This window comes from Martes martes (genome assembly GCF_963455335.1).
Source record: "Martes martes genome assembly, chromosome: 13".
Classification (NCBI taxonomy): domain Eukaryota; kingdom Metazoa; phylum Chordata; class Mammalia; order Carnivora; family Mustelidae; genus Martes; species Martes martes.
Genome location: NC_137901.1, coordinates 37456191 through 37480030, shown reverse-complemented (window position 1 = coordinate 37480030; position 23840 = coordinate 37456191). Strand labels below are relative to the sequence as shown.

Below are 23840 nucleotides of genomic sequence, written 5' to 3'. Positions count from 1 at the left end.
GGATCCGAATCACAGCCTAATGTAGCCCCAGCTGCCCTGCTAAGGAGTCACTCTTTGTTTACTGAATCCCAAGAAGGTGGTTTTCGTGGTTTCCTGGTAAGTTGTTTGGGAGCGATTTGACAAACACAATTTAACTGAAAGCACCTTGGTTGGAAGAACTTCTCCAAAATGTTAGTTAGTCAAAAATAAATATATTCAGTCACCAATATTTCTGGCTTCAGTGATAATTATTAGCTGAATACACAAATATGGGCCAATCTGCCCACAGACAGCAGAGGCTGACTCTTGAGGAGTGGGATTGTGAGGGTTTTCTCTGGTCTTCTTTTGCTGGCTGCTCTTGCTGATAAAACAGGCAAAGTCATGATTTTCCACATTGCTTTTGTACTAAGAAAAAGTAAAATGAAAAAGGATATGGAGTTTCTCAGTGTTTGAGGGTTTTGTTTTCCCTTCTTTCAATTCTAATTCACTAAGCCAATATGCCAGCTGTGCTCCTTTGGCAATTTTTCTGTTTTCGTGCATAAGGATGAGAGGTATTTAGTTTGTTCCAAGTGGCCCCTTCATGTGGGAGAGGGCAGGGCAAGAGTCATTGCTGAAAATAAATTAGGAACTTTAGAAGGCAAAAAGTGGAAGATAGAAGATATTAAGCTAAATTTTTCCAACTGCTTTAAAATGAATGAAAAGGGACAACAACTCCGTGTTGCACACAATTTCCAGCCCTCAGGGCCGCCAGGAACCAATATGCAGGCTCTTCATGACTGTAACCACAGCAGCCTCAAGTGTGAGGCTGCCCCCGCAGTCAGAGGACACAGTGACCTAAACAGAGACTGACCTAACCAAACACCGTGTTTGTGTCAAATCGTTCTTGGTCCACTTATAAGCTGTTGCTCTAATGAGTTGGGACACCTGTTTATACTTCTTCCCTGGGGCTCCCAGATGGTCCTAAGGATCCTAAAAAATTTTGAAAACAGTGCTGCTGGCCTGGAATGTCACATGCTGTGCTAAAACGTTTGGGGAAGGCTGGTTGACAAGAATAGCCTTGTGGCCAACACCAGGGATTTGTTGGGTTTCCATAACTGAACTGGTGGTTCTGTCTCCACAGCTACCCTCCCTTCCCCCAGGTAATATTTCTAACTCACTGGCCTGCCTTAAATCTTTAGCATCTCCCACAACATCTTCCAGACACCACCTAAGCGCCTTAGTAGAGGCCTAAAGCTCTTCAGATCTCTACCTCGTCTCCCACCATGCCCTCGTGGGCACCCAGGGCCCCTGGAACAATGAACTCCTTGAAGAGCCTTGAGTGCATCATGCTTGAGCGTGCCCGTGCACACCCTGATTCTGTGTCTTAAAGCCTGACTAGCCCCTAACTGTCCTTTACACTTGGCCTAGAAGACCCCTCTGTCACCTAGGAAGACCTAGAAGTCACTTCGGTAAGGAAATCTTCCCTCACTCTGGAAGCCCTCTGTTCACGCTCCTGCTGTGGCCCATGCACGCTCCTGTTCCAGTAGTCACACCACCGCGGAGGACTTACGATGTCATAGGACGCAGTCTGTAAGCACGTCTCTGTACCCTCAAGGGACTGGGACCGCCCAGAAGTCAAGAACTATGTCCTATTACTGACCAATTCACAAAATTGGAATATGACCAAGAGGTCAGATAATATTAGATAAGATCGATGTATCAATGTTAAATATACCAAAGTGGTTAACTACCCTGAAACCCAGGGTAAACAAGCTATGGCCTGTGAGCGGAGACTAGCTTCCACATTCTGAAGGTTGTATGAAGATGAGTGTGACAGAGACCATATGTGGTCCACAAAACCCAAAATATCATTATCGGGCCCTTTACAGAAAAAAGTTTGCTGCCCCTTGCTGTAATCTCATCAGAGGATATACCCTTACTCTTAGGGAAGACACACTGGCTGCGTTCAGAGGTAAAGGCCATGATATATGCAAATTAGTCTCAATTCAGAAAAAAATTGTATGTTTGCCCCACATATATACACCCAGACAGACATAGACAGATGATAGACAGATATTTAGATAGATGATAGATAGAATGATAAAGTAAACAGAATAAAGGGCTCATAGATGAATCTGGATGAAGGTTGTGTGTGAGTGTTCTTTGTAGTGCTCTTATTCCTGCAATTATTTTATTAAGTTTGATGTTATTTTCAAATAAAATTTTGTTTTAATTCCTTTAAAAAAATAAGTAAAAAAGAACTATGTCCTGGTTTTTCTGTGTAGTCATTGCTTAGCACAGTTTTACACATTTTGTATGTGTTAAGTTAATTTAAAATGAATGAATCAGTGAATATAAATTCTTCTAAAGTATCTCTCTTTGTATGGTGCCGTTGGAAATACAGTGGTGATTTAGAGTATGATTGGTAACATTACAGAGCAATCCCATGGGGGAGGCAAAGCCTAAGCATCTAAAGTAAATAACAGAAAAAATGTGACATGAAATTAATAGTAAAAACAGCTCACATTTCTGTACTGTGTACTAAGTGTCAAGCACTAGTCTGTGTCCTTTATATCTGTATGCTTTTTGTCTACTGACTAATTTAATCTTTGAAATACCTTCTATTTTATTATAGATACATATATTACATATTATTAGCATATTACATATGTATATATGTATATTGTCATAGCCATATGTGCATATGTATGTTGTTATATAACATGAGAGTCCAGAACTAAGGAGCAAACATCATTTTGATCGCTTCCTCAGAGTCCCTCATTTCTTTTGAAAAACCAGAATGGCCATTAACAGCCCCTTCCCTTTGATCCCAGTGACCTAGCCCTAGTTTGGCTCTTGCTTCACAAAGCTTCATCAACACAGACAAGTTTAATATGAGCTTCAAGTTTGTGAAAGGTCAGTGCTTGTACTCCTTCAGCTTTTGCTCTAGTTACAGCTGTTGTCTAAATTCTTTCCATGGGAGATCTGAAAGACCTAAGCTACTTTTCAAAATGTGTCCTGGCTTAGAAAATTCTTGGCTTGAAGATCATCAGGATGACCCAATTATAGTTGACCAACCTGCCTAAAAACACACAAGATGGCAGCTCTGATAGGAAAGTTCATTTCCTTTACCTGGGTTTCCTTTTTCCCCTTTTTATTGGAATTCTTGCATTTCTATATATGTGGGATTACATAAGAATTTTTTTGCTGTTGGCAACTTTTTGCCTTTTTTTTTTTGACCAGTTATAATGAATTCATAAGAGATGAAGAGATAAACATAAGAGATAAAATTGTGAAGGTGGATGAGAACAACATTAACTTTGTAGCTTAGGTAAAATTTCTTTAGCCTCATAATTGATAAACAATCCGAAACACAGTAGAAATTCTTTATAAATGGAATATTTGAAGGCAATGAGAGTCAGTTCACATCCTCAAAACATAATCCAGGTAAAGCCTGTAATAGGCTTACCATCTGACTGCAGTGTAAAAACCATGTCCCCAGATTGCATTTTGACCTTGAGACATTAAGCCCAAAATGAACAGAGGCAACACATTGAATTTACAACAGTTTATCCCAACAGCTGTGCTGGCCTAGTTACAATCTAGCCTGGTGACAAACTATGATAGCATTTGCTTTCATTCCCGTAGTGACTTCCACAGAGGAATTATAAAGTACCTTGAGAAATTATGCCATTAATATTCACTAAGTGCCCATAGTGGCAGAAACTGAAGGACAGGGGTTCAATGAAGACACAGACTCCGACTTTACCTCATTGATCTTCCCCAAGGCCAGGCTCCCCCTCGATTACGTGAGTCAAAAGACTCTTCCCTGTAAATCGAGTGCCTTCTACCTGGAACACAATGATTTATAGAAAGTTTTCTGCTTCTGTGGGAAGTTAGTCGGGTGATTTCATTACATCCTTATCCCCATTGTGCCTTTCATTTTTCAATATCTTAAACCAAAACTCAAAGGTCTTGGTGGTGATATAGATGGGTAAACAGCTAGCTAGATAGATACATACACACCCCAATGTTATAGTAAATGTTTTTTGTGTGTTTCAATGAGATCGGCATATCCCTCACATATTTAAAAATTCCTTCCATTGAATGATGTCTGAGCTTATAACTGACCTCAAAATAAAAATGGGATGCTGTCTTATCAAAATATGCTAATTTTACCCAAATTAATGCTATGTTTCAGAATCAACAACAAAAAGACACCAAAGGCAACACGATGCCAGGAATATTTCAGCATAACAATTAATTTCTGTGTTACTCTTTCATAAAAATTACTTATTCTGCTACAGTTTTTGTTATTTGCAGCAGATACATCTCACTGAAACGGTGGAGAATATATTCATGGGATGAGTAAATATCTTTCCTTTTCCTTCCGTCAGATATTTTCTCCATGATTTCTGACTCCAGCGGGGTGATGGTTTATGGACGATATGATCAGTTCCTCCGGGAAGTTCTCAAACTACCCACAGCCGTTTTTGAAGGCCCTTCATTCGGTTACACAGAGCAGTCAGCAAGGTCCTGTTTCTCTCAACAGGTAGGAAAAAAAGGAAATGTCTCTTAGGTTGTCCTTCGGTATGTTACATCAATCACCACTTGGACTCCTCTTCGTGATAACCTGTAGTATCTCCCAGCCTCTGACAAATGACCTCTGAGCCAGTAACTCAAATCAGCTTACCTAGAAAATAATAATTGGTGATACTTCCTGACCATGAGCCAGGTACCATGCTAAGCTCTTTTCTTGCATTGTCTAATTTAATCCTTACATCGACCTTCCACCCTCGGTATCATTGCGGTCATTATCACTGCCCTATCAAAAGAGCTGAACCGTCACTCAGCCTCACATGAAACACAAGTCTGAGCCAGTGCCAAGTTTCACCAATGTTCAGCAAAGGAAGCAAGAAAGGAATCATATAGCGTATGCCAAATGTATGACAAACACAGCTGGCTAAGTTCCCCCTGACGTGATACATTAGGGGTTCAGAGTGACATATTTTAAGGGGGAGTGGTACAAGTTGGCCCAGAGAAGCTATTGAGTTCTTGGGGCTTTCCATGTTTGCATCTGCCCAGTCATGTACAAAGTCTCCATGTCTGGCACCATTCTCCAGCACAGCTCAGTGGTGATTTACAAACCCAGAAATTGAAGGTTTTGCTTAAAATTTTTAAAAAATCCATACTAACCAAGAATATCCTCTAAAAGTATCCCTTACTTAAGAAATCAGTGCATAGCAGCCCCTGAAAAGCTGCATTTAACTGCCCACCTAGTAAACTTCATCAGTCTGTTTCCTTGTGACCTATGAGGTCAAAGTGCCTTAGACATCCCTATGGGTCATGGATTGTTGTAGAATCATAATGGTATCCTTACAACTAATAAGAGATGGAACGGTTGGATATACTCCATGTTGTCTCATCTAGAAGGCCTTTCTGACCCTTCCCACTCCCCCAACCCCAGGCTGGCTTAGGTCCCTCATCTCTGCCCCCAGCCGAAGCACACTCGTCTTTATACTTGTCCTTCGAGTTGGTCACGTCAGAATGGTTCCATTCACCTTGGCCTCCTTCCAGACAACTTCCTCACTCCGCAGTTCTCATCAGTCCTCAATCCTTGCTGTCTTCCCCTTCTCAATGTCTCTCTGATCTCTTTCCTCATCCTCATCTGTTGCCTGGCCTATTGTGTTACCTCCACGCTGGTCTCACTGCCTCTGGGTTTGTTGTACATTTGTACATTTGTTGATGGTTTCCTTCGCTGTGCAAAAGCTTTTTATTTTGGTGTAGTCCCAGTAGTTTGTTTTTGCTTTTGACTCTCTTGATGACTATCTTTCTATTTTCCTAGGACCTACATGTTCAATAAGAATTATATATATGATGTTATTGCCGCTCAAAAGTCCTTTTGAAATATCTTGTAGACTGTCCTATTATATAATTTTTTATATATCCTCAATGATGAGAAATTTATATATGTAAAAATCATAATAACATTTTTGGGAATTGCCAGAAGTGATTTTTAGCCAGTATGATGAATGATCAAAATGGAGAAGATCATTTGAAGTATAAAAAGAAGCAACACAAATAAAAATAATAAGACCAGTTTATTTTTGTCCTTCATAAACTATCACAGCAGTTTGAATGATGACACTTTAAATTTGTTTGCATTGCTTCATTGGAAAAAGTACAAGCCATTCCAAGTGATTCTTTGGAAAGACAGAATTATTTTAGATGCTACAAATTGTGGTGGCTTTTTCAAAAATGTTGTCTCATTACTTATACTTTACATAAAATGTATTTTGATAATAATGTTGCTATCAATCCTATAAAACTTAAGCTATTTAGTATTACAAGGAAAGGCTAAAATTATAAAAATCTGCTGATAAAAAAAGATTAATTGAAGCATACCAAAATATTTTGTGACTGAATGACAAGGATTAGTGTTAACACAGGTGCCTTGAAAAGATACTAAAACTCTTCACTACTGATTTCTTGTCTAAAGATATAAAACTATTCTTTGGCTGTCTATTCTGTTCCATTGAGCTGTTTTTGTGCCAGTACAATACTGTTTTGATAACTACAATTTGTAGTATATCTTGAAGTCTAGAATCCAGCTTTGTTTTTTGTTTTTCATTTTTTTTTCTCCAAAATCGCTTTGGTTATTTGGGCTCTTTTGTGGAGAACAAACAGATGGATACCGGGGGGAGTTGGTGAGGGGATGGGGATTAAGAGTACACTCACCTCGATGAGCTCTGAGTAATGTATAGAATTGTTGAATCACTGTACTGTACACCTGAAACTAATATAGCACTGTAGGTTAACTATACAGGAGTTAAAATAGAAATTTAAAAACAAAAAGAAAAAAAAACTACCCCATCCACCTGATATTATAATTCAAAATTTCCAAAATAGTGATTTTTGCATATAAACATGTCTTTTGTTGCCATTCATCCTATTATACTATCTTGTACTCCTATAACTTCTTATTTTTTGTCATTTTGAAAGAAACTTATAATACATTCCTTTTCTGCATTGGAAAGGACCAGGATAGTGAGAACAGATGCAGACTGAATTAAGAGGAAAGATCTATAAAGAGAAAAAGGATTTTCAAAAATATAGATGGTTCTCTCCTCGCAGTGAAGGATCGCTCCCTCCTAACAGGACTCCCTGCTGATCTTGTATCGCAGAACCATTCATATTAACCATGAAGAATGTAGGACTTAGGGGAGTGGAGGGAGTTTGAAAGGGACGTTGTTCTACAGATGGGGAAGACCACCTGCTCCGGGAATTGCGGCACGTGGTATGACCCACGGTTGGGTCAAATTTTACAGAGCAAGTCTACCCTTCATCTTTCCTCATCACTCTGATATGTCCCTCGTACACAAAAGCATCCCTCCCAGAACTGTCGCTCTCCTTTTGGCAATAGGGACTCAGCCTCAACGGAGATAACCCAGTCCTACGTGTGCAGAAGTGTCAAAAGAAACCAAAGGGTCTAAGTTCAGAACTGGTTCTCCAGTTATCAGAATATATTCTGTTTCTTGATATGTTAGAGGTTCATTGAATGTCTTGTGTCTTTCATCTCAAATGGTATTTACACAGCAGGTCAATTGAGATTATTCTCTGTTCTAAATTTTTGTGGGTTTTTTGATGCAGAAAAAAGTCACCTTAAATGGGTTCTTGGACACGCTCATGTCCGACCCTCCCCCCCAGTGTCTGGTCTGGCTGCCCCTTCTGCATCGTCTGGCGAATGTGGAAAATGGTGAGTAGTTACTCCTGAGCTCTGGTAGTTTTTAGAATTAGCAGGCTGTCGAGTCTACATTATTAAACGAAGGTCGTTCAGTAATTCTTGAGTTTTGAAAGAAACTTTCTTCCTGATCAGTAAGGCCTTCGAGGTCCACTGCAAAATTAGGACTGTCGGTTCCATACGCTTATTAAATCTCACCGTGTGTCTCTCAGTTACAAGTCACGTGGGGCTGTAGACTTGCTGTAGCAGGAGAAGAATCTCCATAATGAATATGACATTTTCCAGGTTTATTTTTAGGTCTGAACTTCCAATATTGGTGTACATGGCATTGACCATTCCTAGGCACTCGGCCAAGAATAGGCAGAGGAGATAGAGGGAAAAATCAGATTATGGTACCTTGCTAATCTTCAGTCATATGTTCTGAATGGAGCTTTCAATGATTTGGTAACTGACCAAAGGCAAGAATTGTTGTTTAATATCTCTAATATCTTTAGCTCATAACGTATAGACAATTACTTGGATTTGGTTATATGTTAGCTTCAAATCTCAAGTATTTTACCTTGCCTGTCTGTAATTCCAATTGTCTATCAGAGAGAGTTCAGTGTCCCTCAATCTATCTGAATTAGAAGTGTATTCACATCATTTACACGTCTCTTTGGGCTCTGTCCATCTGTCTCTCAGGAAAGAAAGAAAAAATTGTTAAGTGGAGGTAATGTCAGTCATGAAAGAAGACCATCAGCCACTCCATTTTTTTAAATGAAATAATTCAATTCTCTTATCCAGTTTTCATACTCTCCTTCATTTCCCTTCCTTTTTTCTCCCCGTTTTCCACTTCTCTAACATTTGCTCTCCACCCAATGGACAGTCAGTTGTGTTCATCTGTTGTGCCTCTGAGTCTTCTAGGGAGCTGTGCTGGTCTCCTGGAGACAGGGAGCAGTTTGGGAGAAAGACGAGTCAGTTTAGGTAATTTATATTCTCATAGTGTAAGAGCTGGAAGTGGAGAGAGAAATTTGTGGTTAAAAGAAGACCTAGCCTCCATCCCCTTTCATTTCCTCCACCTCCACACACATGCGTGAGAAGGGTGATGAGAGTCCAGGAATAAACATAATTCTCCTCTCAGCCAGAGCTGACTAGCCTCTGAAATCACGGCACACAGCAGAAAAACACAGTCCCCGTTTGGCTGCATTTTTCCTTATTCTGGCTCAGACTTTTATTTTCTCGTTTTTTTTTTTCTCCATTTCTTTCCCCCGTAGTCTTCCATCCGGTTGAATGTTCCTACTGCCACAGTGAGAGTATGATGGGATTCCGCTACCGATGCCAACAGTGTCACAATTACCAGCTCTGTCAGGACTGCTTCTGGAGGGGACATGCTGGCGGTTCCCATAGCAACCAGCACCAAATGAAAGAGTACACCTCATGGGTAAGGCAAGGTCCAGGCAACACTTACCCTCGTCTGTGTGAGCGTCGCTCAGAATGCAAGGGACCAGCAAAGATGGCAGGACAATCAAGAGGCAAACCTAACTTCTACTCTAGCACGCCTTCCTTCCCCTCTCTCCCCACCCCACCCCCACCTTACCGGGACATCTTCATTGTGGCATCTGAAGCCAGTGTCGCGTTCTAGGACTTACAGTTTAGGAAGACTCACACTCTGTTACTTCTTGGGACGCAGACAGCTCAGTACTGGCTTAGATAATAGCCGAACTAGCAACTTTGGGACATAATCTCGTTTTCACAGTAAGTTAAGGTTCTCTCCGAGTTCTGTTTTGTTTTGGGTGTGGGAATTTCTTTTTTTTTTTTTTAATTTATTCATTTGACGGACAGAGATCACAGGTAGGCTGAGAGGCAGGCAGAGAGAGAGAGAAAGAGAGGAGGAAGCAGGCTCCCTGCTGAGCAGAGAGCCCGATGCGGGGCTCGATCCCAGGACCCTGGGATCATGACCTGAGCTGAAGGCAGAGGCTTTAACCCACTGAGCCACCCAGACACCCCTGGGTGTGGGAATTTCTTAAAAATTATCATTAGTTCCTTGGCTCTCAGATTCTGGAGCTCCGTTAAGTGCATGGCTAGAGCTTGTAAAAGGAAAGATGTGTGAGCCTGTGGGCTTCGTGGTGCTGTTCCAGTTTCCTTTTTTGGAGGCAGGGAGGTAGTCTCTATGAGCAGATCATCCTTGCATAAACTCTGAGTGACCGGCTTGCCAGAGGTGACCTGTGAGAGTCTGTCCACGTGATGCACGTGTGGGAGGAATCCAACTGGGTGAGCTCGGGGTTCAAGCGGTTTAGTTTGCTGATCTAGGTCTCAGTTGCTCAAAGATCAGGTCCCCTGAGGTTGTTCCTGTGCTTCTGTGAAAGTACTGCCCTATGTATGGATTGGGGTTTGTGGGCTGTACCATCAAACCTGCCAACCCCTCTTGGAGTAGTTCTCACACAAGAAAATGCAAACTCTTTATTAGGAGTTTTTTCCTATATTTTATGCATTTCAATTAACCAAAACCCTTTACTTAAAGAGTAACTTATTCTTTAAAAAAAAAAAAAGTCTTCAGAAAATGCATTTTATTTTATTTTTTTAAGATTTTATTTATTTGTCAGAGAGAGAGGGAGGGAGAGAGAGAGCACAAGCAGGGGGAGCAGCAAAGGGAGAGGGAGAAGCAGACTCCCCACTGAGCAGAGAGCCTGATACAGGACTCGATCCCAGGACCCTGGGATCATGACCTGAGCCGAAGGCAGACACTTAATGACTGAAACACCCAGGTGTTCCCAGAAAATGCATTTTAAATCAGAACGTTCTTTCTAGGAATGATTATTGGGAACCAGCATTCAGTGTAAATATTTTAATTTTTCAGCATCGTTCAGACTCTGAATTTGAGTACCAATTTTTCAATAAGGTGTCATATACTGAGGGCTTTGGGCCAGAGCAGATGCCTCCTGTCACTGGTGGTTATGTCACATGCTGAGCATGGATATACCAGCCCAGATCATGAAACACTGTTTAGTACAGAAGATAGGAGACAACGTTTTCTATTTTCTTATGGTCGATATACTACCAATTTTCAAACTTGTTCTATCTCACATTCTGGAGGGTTAGTGTTTGAAGACTAAGCATTTTTAATGATCGTTTTATGTAAATGCTAAAGTCAGTTTAGGTGCCTCTTTCTTAGAGATTATGGACTCAAAATTATATGGTTATATGGCAGGACAACGTCTTTACAACTAGGATCAGACCCGTCAAGGGGATAAAGAGGCTGCAGTGGTGAAAAGCTGTTGTAGGGATGTGTTTTAGGTATTCTAAGAATTATATGTCCTAACAAAAGCCAAAGAGGAACTTCTCGAACAACGCTTCTATCACTTAAGCTTTTAGATCATGAGGACAAAAGTCGTTTGATTGTATTGCCAATTATGGGCTCTCTGCATAAAAGGAAGTGACAAAATGGTAAGTGACTTCTCGTGGAAAGGAAAAGCTGCTTTAAAGATTTATTATATGAGATAGATTATTTTTGATAGAAATGGCTGTGAAATTTTAAGATCTACATCCCACTCGTCTAAATGAAAAAGAGATAACATGATGCTCTGGAAAGAACATGAATTTTAAACTCCAAAGTCCCTGATTGAAGTTCCCCTTTCACTTTCAACTGGATGGATCCAGTCGTGCCCAATACATTTTGCACCCGGATGCCTGTGAAACGTTCTGCTCACCTTCTTACTTCCACTCCTGTGTCCTCCCAGATCGTTTTCTGCTCTTAAGCAGGAATAATCCTTCTAGAATCACATCTGCTCCTGTCACCTCTATGATTTAAAGTCTTCGTTGTCTTGCTCTGCATTTGAGATAAAGACCATGGTCCTTGATGTGGCAGTGAAGGACTTCAAGGGCCTGTCTTCTACTTTCCTCTCCAGAATGGGGTTTCTTCTTCCTCCATCTGGAATGACCTTCCCGGTGCCCTGAGTTACTATCAGAAGGACTCCTGCTGGTCCCTTCAGTCCCAGCTCAGATGCCCCATGCACAATGACTGCTTCCACTCATCACAGCATTTGCTGACACAAAACAGCAGGAGGAAGGTACTCTGGTGGATTGTCCCAGAACTCTAGTTTCAGCACTGAGCAAATTCCCTTAGAGTAGTAGGTAGTTGGAAGATTTCATGGATAAATCAATGAAGAAATGAGTCAGTGAATGAATGAATATCTATTATGAAAACAACTCATCTCCGAGAATGTAACATAAATGTTAGTTCTTATCACTTCTACCTTTCTTCTTCTTTCCAGAAATCCCCTGCTAAGAAGCTAACTAATGCATTAAGCAAGTCTCTGAGCTGCGCTTCCAGCCGTGAGCCCTTGCACCCCATGTTCCCTGACCAGCCTGAGAAGCCACTCAACTTGGCCCACATTGTGTGAGTATCTCTGCCTTCCAGAGGAAAAGACATTTTTCTTCATTCATGCATGTTCACGTCCATACAAAGGCAACTTCATATCAATTGCCAGGGACCAAGTTTTACATTTTAATTTATAAAAAAGAGAGTAATAATAGGATTATAATCTTTTATTGTAGGGGTAAACAGTACTTCTGTCTTGATGTATAAGTAAAGAATGCTACGCTAACGTTACTCACCTACGGGTAGAAAATATTCAAAAACCATCATTATAAAATACAGATGTTAGTAGAGGCTTTACTGGACAGTAACAGTCAATGAAATTAACTATAATGAGAAAATTTTAAAGCACACTGTACCTTAATATCACATGTGCTTTGAGTCCCAAATACAAAAGCTCTTTGTTTCATTTATCTGAAAGCCAGTCGTCTTAAAGATATCAACAAATCTAAAAATCATTGTTGTCTTATCCTAAACTGCACAACTTTAGAAGAATCATGGCCCATACATGGGAAGGTGGAAAGGGGAAGTTGGTGGTAAAATTCCTCAGAACATCCAAAAACAGACTTTAAAAAATTCTTTCTCCAAAGTCTTTGTGAGTTTGGTGGACAGAGGGGGATATGTGCAGAAACGGTGCTCCCGCCCATTCCTTCCACCTTCCAGAAGCCTCAGGCCCTGGATCTTCTCTCGGGCCTGGGTGGCCAGATAACAGGGGAGGCTGAGGGAGAAGAAATATTTCTTCCTGGATATTATCTTGGCAAGCTCATCGTCTGCTTCCATGCCCAGTTAAGAATTACGTCATTGCAGGTACCATCAGAAAGACTCTAGGAAAGGTGGTTCCCCCATCAACACAAATCACTTTTTATGTCGCACAGTTCAGTAGGACCAGCTGCACTCAGGGCCTTGGTTTGCATGTCGACATCAAGAGACAGCTGATCAGACCTATCAGTATTGGAAACCCCCCAGTACTAAGTTCATGCGTCAGGAGGTTCGGTACGTGATCCGTCAGAGGCGCCATGATGGCTCAGAGACCTTTATGGAAGTGGTCACTCACTCTTTCCTCTGGTGGACCTAACTAAGCAAATGCCATCAGATGATTTGTGCTGTGTCATGTCTATGGCTTTGTATACATACCACGGGGCTCATCTTGGTTTGCTCCCAAGTGTACACGGAGGGTTTACTGCCTGCAGCAATACACACAGCCTGGAGGCTTACATTGCTGGCATGGGCTAAGCATCCAAAAAATCACATTCTGGAGAATGTGACTAACTTATTTTTGGAAGTTTTGATCCTAAAAATAAGCCTTAAAAGAAACCAGGGATAAATAAATCTGGGGAGTATCCCAGAGGGCCAGTCGCTTGCAGAAAACAACCTCATACGAGCTGTTCTTATTAAGGTCTCAACGGTGTTTCCCCACCGCCGGAGACAATCCCTGCGTTGCTAATAAATGAGCAAAGTAACTGAGAGCGTCTCTCCAAGCTCTGCTGTGCAGTCACTTCCTACCAGCGCCGCTGGGAGTTTCAGCCCAGAGAGCGACGTTCAGTCAGAGCTGATGGGTGTAAGGAAACTAGAGTGAGAGATGTGAACAGCCTGACTCTGAGGGTTTTGCAGCAGAACAGAATTAGGATGCTTCCTCCCACTTGGAGACAAAATTAGGAAATGAGACAGAGTGAAATAAAAGTCAAGTTCGTGGTCAGGCGCACTGCGGTATTACATAGCCCAGGGCCTGTACCCAGTCGTGCTCTGGCTGGTGGGTGTGTGTATTTAACTGGCTAACGAGTAAACAAATTTTTACCTGTCTAGTGGCAAATCTGATTTGATGTACTATTCACTGAACTCACTGAGGGCACTCTCTATACAATTTGAGTTCTATGCAGAGTTTCGGGATTCCCTTAAAATTCTACACAAATGGGCCTTTTCCTGAGAAAAGTTCCATATATTTAACCAGATTCTCCAAAGAGTCCTCGAATCAAAACAGTGGTCTGTACTCACGGATAATATATTTTTCCAGGGTGAATGTCTTAATTTTAAAATGCAAACTGTGAGAAACATTTAATTGTTGAAATAACATACAAGAAATTCTACGTGCAGAAGGTTCAATCTCTGTTAGACCAGAATTTTTTTCTATTTTAGTTTTAGACATTTTTCTCTTTCATTTATTATTCAAATGTTTTTGTTCTGATCAGATAGCCATGTCTTTTTCTCTTGTTTGTTTGTTTTTTTGGATGGGGATAGCTCAGACTTCTAATTTTAAAATATGCCGTTCATATAGCCGTTCTAAATTACCGTAGGCATGTAAGGCCACTTAAGTGGTGACATTTTGGTATTTTGGCATTTGTTCTTAGCTGTTGTATTTCTTGTTAATTTTACCATGATTAACAGTCTCTATTGCATTCAATTTCTTGCTGCCAAAAGTGACACTTGGTAAGTAGTTCAGTAGTCCCCTGTGTGCTTATAAAGACGTAATCATAATTATAAGTGGTTATGAGACACAACACAAGTGAGTAACATCAAACTAGTTTAAAACTAGTTCTGCCTTAAGCGGAATACTTTGTAGTCACAAGATGAATGCCAATTTTATAAAAATATCCTCTGTGAGGGCAGTTGTTAAGCATCTGCCTTTGGCTCAGGTCATGTCATGATCCCGGGATCCTGGGATCAAGTCCCAAATCGGGCTCCCTGACCGGTGGGAAGCCTGCTTCTCCATCTCCCACTCCCCCTGCTTGTATTCCCTCTGTCATTGTCTCTCTCTGTCAAGTAAATAAATAAAAATCTTAAACAAAAAAAAAAAAGTTCTCTGTGAAGGTCTTGTCCACAAGGAAAATTTTGCAGTCGATCCGTGTGACTTTATCTTGTGGAGCTATTCCTTTCTCACAAGAATCAATACATTTAAAATTCCCAGTGTGACCTAGTTATTAGATAAAGTAACTTCCCTTTTGATGATGGAGGAAATAAGAACCTCAGTCCCTTTGAAAGCCACCATTTGGTGCCAAGATTAGTCATTCTGTGTCCCAAGTTCAACATCTCCATGATGAACCTTAAACAGGAAGTCATTTACTAAGAAACTACAATTTCAGCTTGGCAGTGACCAGGTTCTACAGAGTAAATTTACCAGGCTAATTAAAAAGCATTCCAAGTCGACTTGTTTTCTCATTTCCTAGAGCTAGAGCATGATGGGAAAGTTAAAAAAGACTCAAAAAACCCAGAAATGTTGGTCAAGTTGATGGTTTCAACTTGTTGCAAAGTTAAAAGAAAGCTATTTCATTCTTACTGTTTTAACATCTGATCTCCCTAACTTTTCAAAATTCACAGAGGACATTTGTATAAAATTCGCATCCTGCCTACAAGGTGAAAATGTTGTGCTCAAGGGAGAAATAGTTTTAAACTAGCCTCACGTGTCAAAGACACATCCTATGTAAGTAATGCAAAACACTCAGATAGTTTTCAGAATGTCAGCTGATATGTTTAGAGTAGATGAAATAGTGAGGCTGCTGTTTCCACCTCCCCCAACAAATAATGTCTGTAAAAATCTTCAAACACTGTTTAGCACCAAGTACTTGGAACCAAAAGTTTCAGTGAATTTTTGCATATTGTGCTGACCTTTTAAAACCTGTATAGCATCGTTTCCAGTCACATAAACACACTGGGATAAACAAGTCTACCTTTTTCTCAGGATCTCTGCATTGTGGAATCCAAAACCAACTTTGGTTCCCTAAGGTAGAAACTAAACCATTAAAACTTTGTCTCTTGATCAAGCCAACACAGATTCTGTAGGCTACCATGATTAATGTCTGGTGTTCACAAATTCTGCTCCATCAAACTCCAGTACAATGCTATAGTGAGAACACAATTTCCTCTGACTCAGAATGATGGCCTGCCTCATTACCCATATTCTGAACTCTCAATCCCATCTCATGGAACATATTCCAGTGAACCTAATATTAGACTAAAAATCACTTGGAGATGAGATAGGTGTCATAGCTCTATCATTTTGCCTGAACTAAGACATTAGTGACAGGGACAGAATGACAGGCTAAAATGAAAAATACAACTGGAAATGACAGATCCCATGCAATTGGGTTTTAAGGCCATTCACAGTTCTGAGAAATACTGAACGCTATTTTCTTTCTCTCATCTTATGAAAGGAAGTTTAGAGGATGACTTGCATATGTGCCCTATTGTGTAGAACATCCAGATAACAATCCTGGTGTGCTTGACTGCATCTTCGCATAGAACAAGAACAGTTCAGGCTCAATATGATTTTCCAACTAGCTCCTTCCAGACCAGGTGTCTTGAGAAAGAGCCATTGTTATGTGGGGCACAGGAGAAGTTTCTGGAACTTCTGCTTTCTGAGAGGATATAGATTATGCTTATCATCAATTTTTTAGAGGTTCTCCTTTGAGAAGACAGTGGACCTGAGGCCACCTCAGAGTCCTTGCTCCATTCAAGAATATGACTCAAGGAAACATCAAGGCTCAAAGCTCATAGATAAACATGCCTGTGGTGTCCAGAGATTTTCCTCCTAATGTTTACTGGTCATTCCACATTTTTAAGGAAATGTAACTTCCCAAAACACTTGAAGAATTTCATTGCAAGATATAAAATTTTGTGTTGATTCCAGCCCCTTTCCTGGAGAGGTGGTGGGTAGTTTTTAACTTGTGACTTCTATTTGTTTTAACCCCCCCCCCACATTGTCCTTCGTTTTAGGCCGCCCAGACCTGTAACCAGCATGAATGACACCCTCTTCTCCCACTCTGTCCCCTCCTCAGGAAGTCCTTTCATTACCAGGAGGTAAGTTCCAATCTTATTATGAAATAAGCCCTTTCCTTGGTAATAACCCCTGATTCTGTGTTAAGAAAAATATTCCAGTGCAAGCCAGGTGTGGAAGATTATTGTTAGGAACTGGTTTGTAAGTATGTCACAGGTTTTCACTTTCATTCCTTTGGATGCTTTTGACGATGGCTGGGATGGCTTTTGGAATGAATATCATTTCTGGAAACTTGAATTTACAATCTCCCCACAGTAAGAATGTGGGGTGTTTAAGTTTTATGATCGACACACCTATATTCCATGTTGTTGAGAAAGTCACCTTCATAGCACTTGGAATGGCCCCTTTAAGTGAGAGAATTGGAATTTCAAGATGCAATGAGAAATTATTAGGTACATTGTGAAACAGCTTATAAATTTCGTCTTACAATTTAGTGAGCTCTGGAGTTCCTGAGGCTAGAGGCTGACAACCGAACTTGAAAGTATAATTTTCATTTAAGTAATTTCAGGGATGGTAAGAACTTCTTAAAAAGGGGAAGGTGTCTCCTATTTTTTTAATACAAAAATCCACCCCCACATGAGCAAAGAACAGGTGAAGCAAATACTTCTCTTAGTGCTAGCTTGATAAATATGCAGGGTCAAGAGGTTCTCCAAATTGTTTGATCAAATCTCGTGAATAAAGTACCAGGGACTTATTTTATAAATACACGGAGAAGCTCACAGGAAAGCAGAAACAAAGGTAAGGAAAATTGGAGTGAGTAATGAACATAAGATTTCAAGTGCCTTTGAGCAGAAAACAAAATAAAACGAAACAAAACAAAAAACAAATTCATGTTTCATAAAAGGAACATAATCGGTCTGCTCCCCCCGGAGAGGTTTCTGAAATACCAATTTCTCTGTAATAGCCTGGTACCTTCAAGTAAGGATTTGCACACAATGAGACTCAGAAAGCTGCTGTTTTTTCCCCCTAAGTTCCTGTATTTGCCCATCAGCAAGAACAGGAGATGAAGATGTTCCCCATAATTGTAATTAGCATAATAAATAAGACACGGTGGTTCGTGGTGTTGCCTCCCTATATAAATTATCCAAGTCCGTAACAAGTGGAAATATGGAGGCAAAACTGAACTGTGGAACCTCCAGGGTGAAATGACAGGGTCTTGGCCCTCAGTATGTTCCTTTTCGCACTCCGCAGAGCCACCAGCAAGTTCAACCATCTTTCCTACCGTAAAGTCTAGAAGGGACACGGGCCCATTATCTCTCGCTAGGGAAGATCTGGCATGACGTTGAGAAAGATGTGCTTTTATTAGGAGAGCCTGCATTCTGCAAATGTCAAAGCAGAGCTAGACCCCATCCTTACTGAAGGTCGTTTTATATCATTTCAGCTCGGACGGTGCTTATGGTGGATGCGTCTAGATGGATAACATGGCTTCCTCTCCTCTAAAATATTGCTATTATACTTTGAGCTGTTCTGGTTCCTCCAGGGTGTGTGGTACCCATTAACCCAAACTAGGATCATTTCCCTTTTTTTCCATTTTCAGTCCTTCTGGAATGTTCCCTGTGAACCACAGATATGTTGTTTCAAGTTTGCGGGTCTTGCTATCTCTCACCATGGAGGTTAGCCTCTGATTTCTGTTTCAAGGGTGCTGTTCAATAAAGCTATGTACACTGAACATCTTTCCTCTCTGAGTGGGCCTTGCTCTGTCCGTGGAGGGTTTTAACGAGGTCTCATTGTTTGCACCCCTCAGGTTACCTGAGGGGCTAAGTGCATCCAGCCCTGGGGCTGAGGAGCATTCGCTCATAAAGCTGTACATCAGTCAGCTTGACCACAGCCCACGGTCAGTATCGTTGCTCTGAAACACTAACTGTAGCTCGTAGTGCCATAGCTAGACTGCCGGCCATCCCAGTCCGTCACTAAAATCCTCTTCTAGTGTGTCTCCCTAGAGATAGAGACATCTTCTGGGGCTTCATGAGATTCCATTGAGAATGTTCAACCAGAGCTGGCCTTCTTGGCCCTTCCCCTCTCTGTTCCACTTCTGTTAGTGACTTCACAGGCTCGTAGCAAGATCTATGAGATACATACATATGAAAAGTACCAAGCTGGATCTTCTTCTTTGGAGGAGTCTCTGCTTTTGTAGAGTCTGCAAGACCCCAGAAGGTGATTTCGTAGATTCTTGAATCAAAGTGCCTCTCGGAGTGATTGATCTGTAACACTAACAGAGTAAGACCGGGACGAGGTCCCATGGCTGGACCACATTGTGGTAAAGGACTTGAGAATTTACACCTTACTGTCTCACTAGGCCTGGGCCACTTTCCCCCCAGGTAAGGCAGTCTGATTTCTATCACAGGAGCAATTTCAAAACCAATTCCTCCTCTCAGTACTTAATTTCTGTCACTTGATAATGCTGGTGGTGACCCCCTGTTTATTTCTTAACCATGTCCGTACACAAAGGTTGATGGAAACCTATTGTGCCAAAAGCAGACATAAATTAAAGGTCCTGTTCTTCCTACATTTGGAACTGAACCAAAGAAATATGACCTAGAGCTCTGCTCTCCACTCCTGCCCAAACCCAATGGCCCTTTTTAAAAAATCTGATCAAATCAGGGCTCCTGGGTGGCTCAGTCAGTTAAGCGACTGCCTTCAGCTCAGGTCATGATCCCAGGGTCCTGAGATCACGCCCCCCTTGGGCTCTCTGCTCAGCGGGGAGTCTGCTTCTCCCTCTCTCCCCTCCCCCTGCTCATTCTCTCTCAAATAAATAAAATCTTTTTTGAAAATTAAAAATAAAAATCAGGTGAAGCCTAAAACCAACAAGCCAAGATCAGTGTTAAGGCAGCATTAAGAAAGTAGGGAGGTTTGGCATACAGATATTTTATTTAGCTTGAGTTTTGGGTCTTTCATATTGTGAGAGATCTTGGAAAGATAAAGCAAAATGAGGATGAATTGAAATCTCTGCTCCAGAATCCTCGATACAGACTCCGGGCATTACTCACCTAGAGTCCCTTACAAGCATATCACTTTGATCTTCAGAAGGCACTGGGGTATATCTTTGAAGTCCTTTGACACCCTAGCAATCTACCTCACACAGATTCACAAGTGTATAACTCTGGTTACCACTACCATCTGTCGCAGCCCTGTTCTTATTTCCATTTCTAGCTATGTGCTTGATTCACCTTTCCCTTTCTTGAAAACAAAGAGGGAATTCTCAAAGGCACCCGCCCTTAAACTTCGGAAGTCTTCGTGCGTGTGTGTGCGGGCCTGTGTGTGCTGTTAGGTACAGTGTAGGTCAAAGGACACAATTCGTGGACTTCACTCGTTTTTGTGATCATGACTATATCTCTAAACCCAGATTATTATAAATGCATAAATGTATAGGGAAAAAAAGCTGGAGCCATGGAACTCTCTCATTACCACTGGGAAAAGAGCTCCAGGGGCCATGTATGGTGTGGCAGCAACATTACGTACACCTATGAAAGATTGGCTATCATCATTGCAAAGAGTACTGCAAGGACCCTTCACCACCCTCAGTGAGGTACCCCTGCCCATTGGCTATCTTTGCTGGCATCACGCCCCCTTCGTAAAATCTTAATTATCTTGATACAATCCTTGCCTCATTTATGTGAGAAAATGAAGCAGTCTTATCCCATGTAAAGTAAGGTTCTTTAATTATGCCATCGTCTTCACTACCTCATTAAGGACATTGCAGAAGTTTGAATGGCTACCTTCTTTTACCCCCAATTTTAGAACCATCTCTTGTAGGTTCACAGATACTTTCACAAATGGAACCTATAGAGTAGTAACTATTCACAAAAGGAATCACTTTGACTATTATATATAACATCTAGCCAGATCTTATCACTCTCCCAAATGTCAGAAAATTGCATATGATTCATAGAGTGTGTTGAACACTGTCTAATGGGCTATTTTCTGGTTTGTCACAATGCCATTTGGTTAATAGCTAATACTGTATATGACTCAGTAACACACATTGGGAAGGCACACCACTCATCCCAAATACTCTCCAAATCCTGATTCTTCCCCCTGGAGCAGCATTTATGAGATTTTTATTGGTTGACTGGTTGGTTGGTTGGTCGGTTGGTCGGTTGATTGGTTTGGGTTTTTAACCACAAAAAAGCTAATTCGTTGTAATCTTTTTCAGTTTTTTCAAACACTTTGCTTACCCAAAGATTCTTTACCTAACAACCCAGATTTTTAATGAGATTTAAAACATCCAAACTAAATTTTAAGCATTGGTGCTTTGGTAATCAAAAGTAAATAGAAATAAAATTGAGGCACCAAATTCAACCTTGGCTTCTGAAAACCAACATTTTCTCCATGGTTAATTTTTTTCTGAGATTAAAAACCATCCTCTCTAGTCAGGAAAAGAGAAATTTATAAATAAACATCATAAAATAGATAAACATATAAATCAACCACCCTGAAGATTTCTTCACTGTTTTCACATTTTCTGGTTATGTTGTCTGAAATTTCATGAAATTTGAAATAAGTACTCTTTACAGTTAATTCTTTATTCCATGTAGCCCCAGAGCTCCACTAATAAGCTAGTTTTGTTCAAACCTGAATTAAACTGGTCTTCACTCTCCATTCTGTTTCCTATACTGAAATATTAGTACATAATTAAAACTCCAGTCACCTTTCTTCCTTACTCAGTAACCTTTATTCTCTTACTAGAGTTACTTTAGTTCTTCTCTGTGCATGCCCTGTAAGCAGCAAAGTTTTCTAGATGTTCTCTTGGCAAAAATGTAAGTGGCATGGCTTAATGATATCTGGGGAACAACATAGTAAATGTAGTGAATCAAATGTGACCTAAGAATTCTTATTATTTCCTCCATGGTACCCACTTAAAAGATGGTTCAACTTTCATGCCAGCCTGAATTGATGACAACTAATTTTCCCACTGAAACACTGAGCTGTTTTTTATGCCTGTTTGCTGATTTGCATATAGTCTATGTTTCAGATCTCAGATACTGAAAACTAGAAATAGAAAGGAAAACAGAATTTTTTCAGAAATTCTCTCAACTTGTGTAAATTTTTTATTGCTTTTAAATTAGTTAAATTAGTTTAGTGACCTTGTTACTAGCCTGTGTTAGTTATAGTGAGAAGCAATTTAATAAAAAACAGCTTTATTGTGATATAATTGATATATAATTCAATGAGTTTATTTAAAATAAGTGTGCAGTTCAGAAAGTTTTGACATATATAAATAATAAATTGTACATATATATATGGACATGTGAATGAACATATAATATGTTCATATGTATTATGAACATATTTTCATAAGTGTGAATGCATACACACATGTATGGCTATACACACATATATATGTGTTTTGTGTTTACATACATACATGAGAAGCAAAATTTTATTCACAATTAACCCTTAGTTACTTAAGAAGGAAGCCAACCTTACAAGTCATCCGTTACCAGTTCAAACACCACACGTTTGTCGATTATTTAAAATTAGTAAAAATGAAAATATGCTTTTAATTTTCCATTACTCAAATATCATTTTCTGTTTAGCCATTGTGATAATAATTATTTTACATTGCATAATTTGTTTATGTAATACTGTTGCTCTGTGAGACTCCATCCAGAACTTTTATTTAAATCCTTTATTTTCATATCTAATAAAAGAAAAAAAATTTGACCAGAGCTAATATAGTAACACAGCCAAGCAAGAACGGCTTTTAAAACTATATTTCAGGTTTCGGCAAAAACCAGGGAATATTTGTGTATGATTTTGCTACCTTAGAACACCCTAAAAATCTTTACGCTTAAGCAAAAAATATGACATTAGTTGTCGCCTTTCAAAACCAAGGATGAATTTTAAAATCAATAAATATGAGACATTTTGAAATTGCTCTACCATCCCAGAACCCATTGTGTCATTGCATGTGTGTGCATGAAAAAAATCTGGGAAAAGGACGTTTATCTTTATATAAAGTTGCTCTTTTCCAGAGGTTTGGTGAGAACACAGAGAAATTTTTAGGAAAAATAAAATCTAAAGGAATATTTCCCATGTCTTTTCTTTCAGCCAAACACATAAGACTTCAAAATTTACCTTGTCATCCCCTCCAGGGTATGACAGTCCCCATGCCTATTCATGTTAGTATGTGTGCAGAGGAATGAACTTATACAATGACAAGGACTGGTGGGAGGGAAAAAACAAGTAAAATAGATGTGTATGTATAATTTTAGAGATGGTGACCCTGCTTTTCCTTGGGACTCAGATTAGAAAAAATTGATCACAGATGGTCAAGAGGAGCCCCACATAGTTCCCAGCTTCAGAAGGTAGAAGAATGAATGCATTTTGATTTTAAAACAGAGCATGTGGAAGAAGGGGAGGATCCTATGTCTGGAGTTATGTGCCAACCGTTGTTGCATTCTGGCACATAGACATTCCAGAAGCATTGCTTCTTGGGAAGAATGTAGGTGCCCATGTGCCTGATCCCAAAGCCTGCAACTAATTGGAAATACCACCTAACTTCTCCACACAAATGACCAAGCTACCAAGTGTAAATTTGAACATGTAATGTATTCTATAAAGTATTGTGAGTGTGTGTTGCTTTGAAGAAATGATAATGAACTACATACATATTGTGACTATCTTCACAAGAACTCAGGAGAAAAGGCTTTCACTTTGCTTTCTGTCTTTGAACTCCTTGGAAGCTGCAGAAGAAAATCTCGTCAAGATACTTCACATGAAAAGTCTTTATAGACCCATGTTTTAAGTGAAAACTACCTCCCCTGTCAACTCTGCAAGTTCTTGATCTATTTCATTTTGATCCACTCTTGCCTTCATCATGAACTTGGCTTCCTCTACACATGGTCATATTTTTGGCTTCCCAGAAATAAATGATGAGAAGAATTTGAGACTATTTCTAGGAAGTCCAGAAACTATGTGGACAGTGAGTACTAAAAGTCAGAAATGCTCTTGGCACTAGATACTAAGAGCTGTAACTAAATGAAGTAAATAGTATGGTTCTACAAATTCACAAATGA

General features: G+C 40.1%; 1 protein-coding gene across 7 annotated transcripts in view; it reads left to right on the top strand.

Annotated features, from left to right (window-relative positions):
• Positions 1-23840, top strand: part of DTNA (dystrobrevin alpha) — a 374000-nt gene that overhangs the window by 295299 nt on the left and 54861 nt on the right. For 4 of the 7 annotated variants that reach the window (XM_080821018.1, XM_080821017.1, XM_080821019.1 and 1 more), the window contains 6 exons: positions 4356-4510; positions 7609-7714; positions 8953-9119; positions 11950-12074; positions 16761-16844; positions 18203-18498. In XM_080821018.1, coding sequence (XP_080677144.1) covers positions 4356-4510; positions 7609-7714; positions 8953-9119; positions 11950-12074; positions 16761-16844; positions 18203-18233 — 668 coding nt within the window. In that variant the 3' untranslated portion in view covers positions 18234-18498. Of the gene's footprint in view, positions 1-4355; positions 4511-7608; positions 7715-8952; positions 9120-11949; positions 12075-16760; positions 16845-18202; positions 18499-18565; positions 18656-23840 lie in introns of those variants that run through there. The other 3 variants (XM_080821015.1, XM_080821016.1, XM_080821021.1) reach the window with 2 other exon arrangements.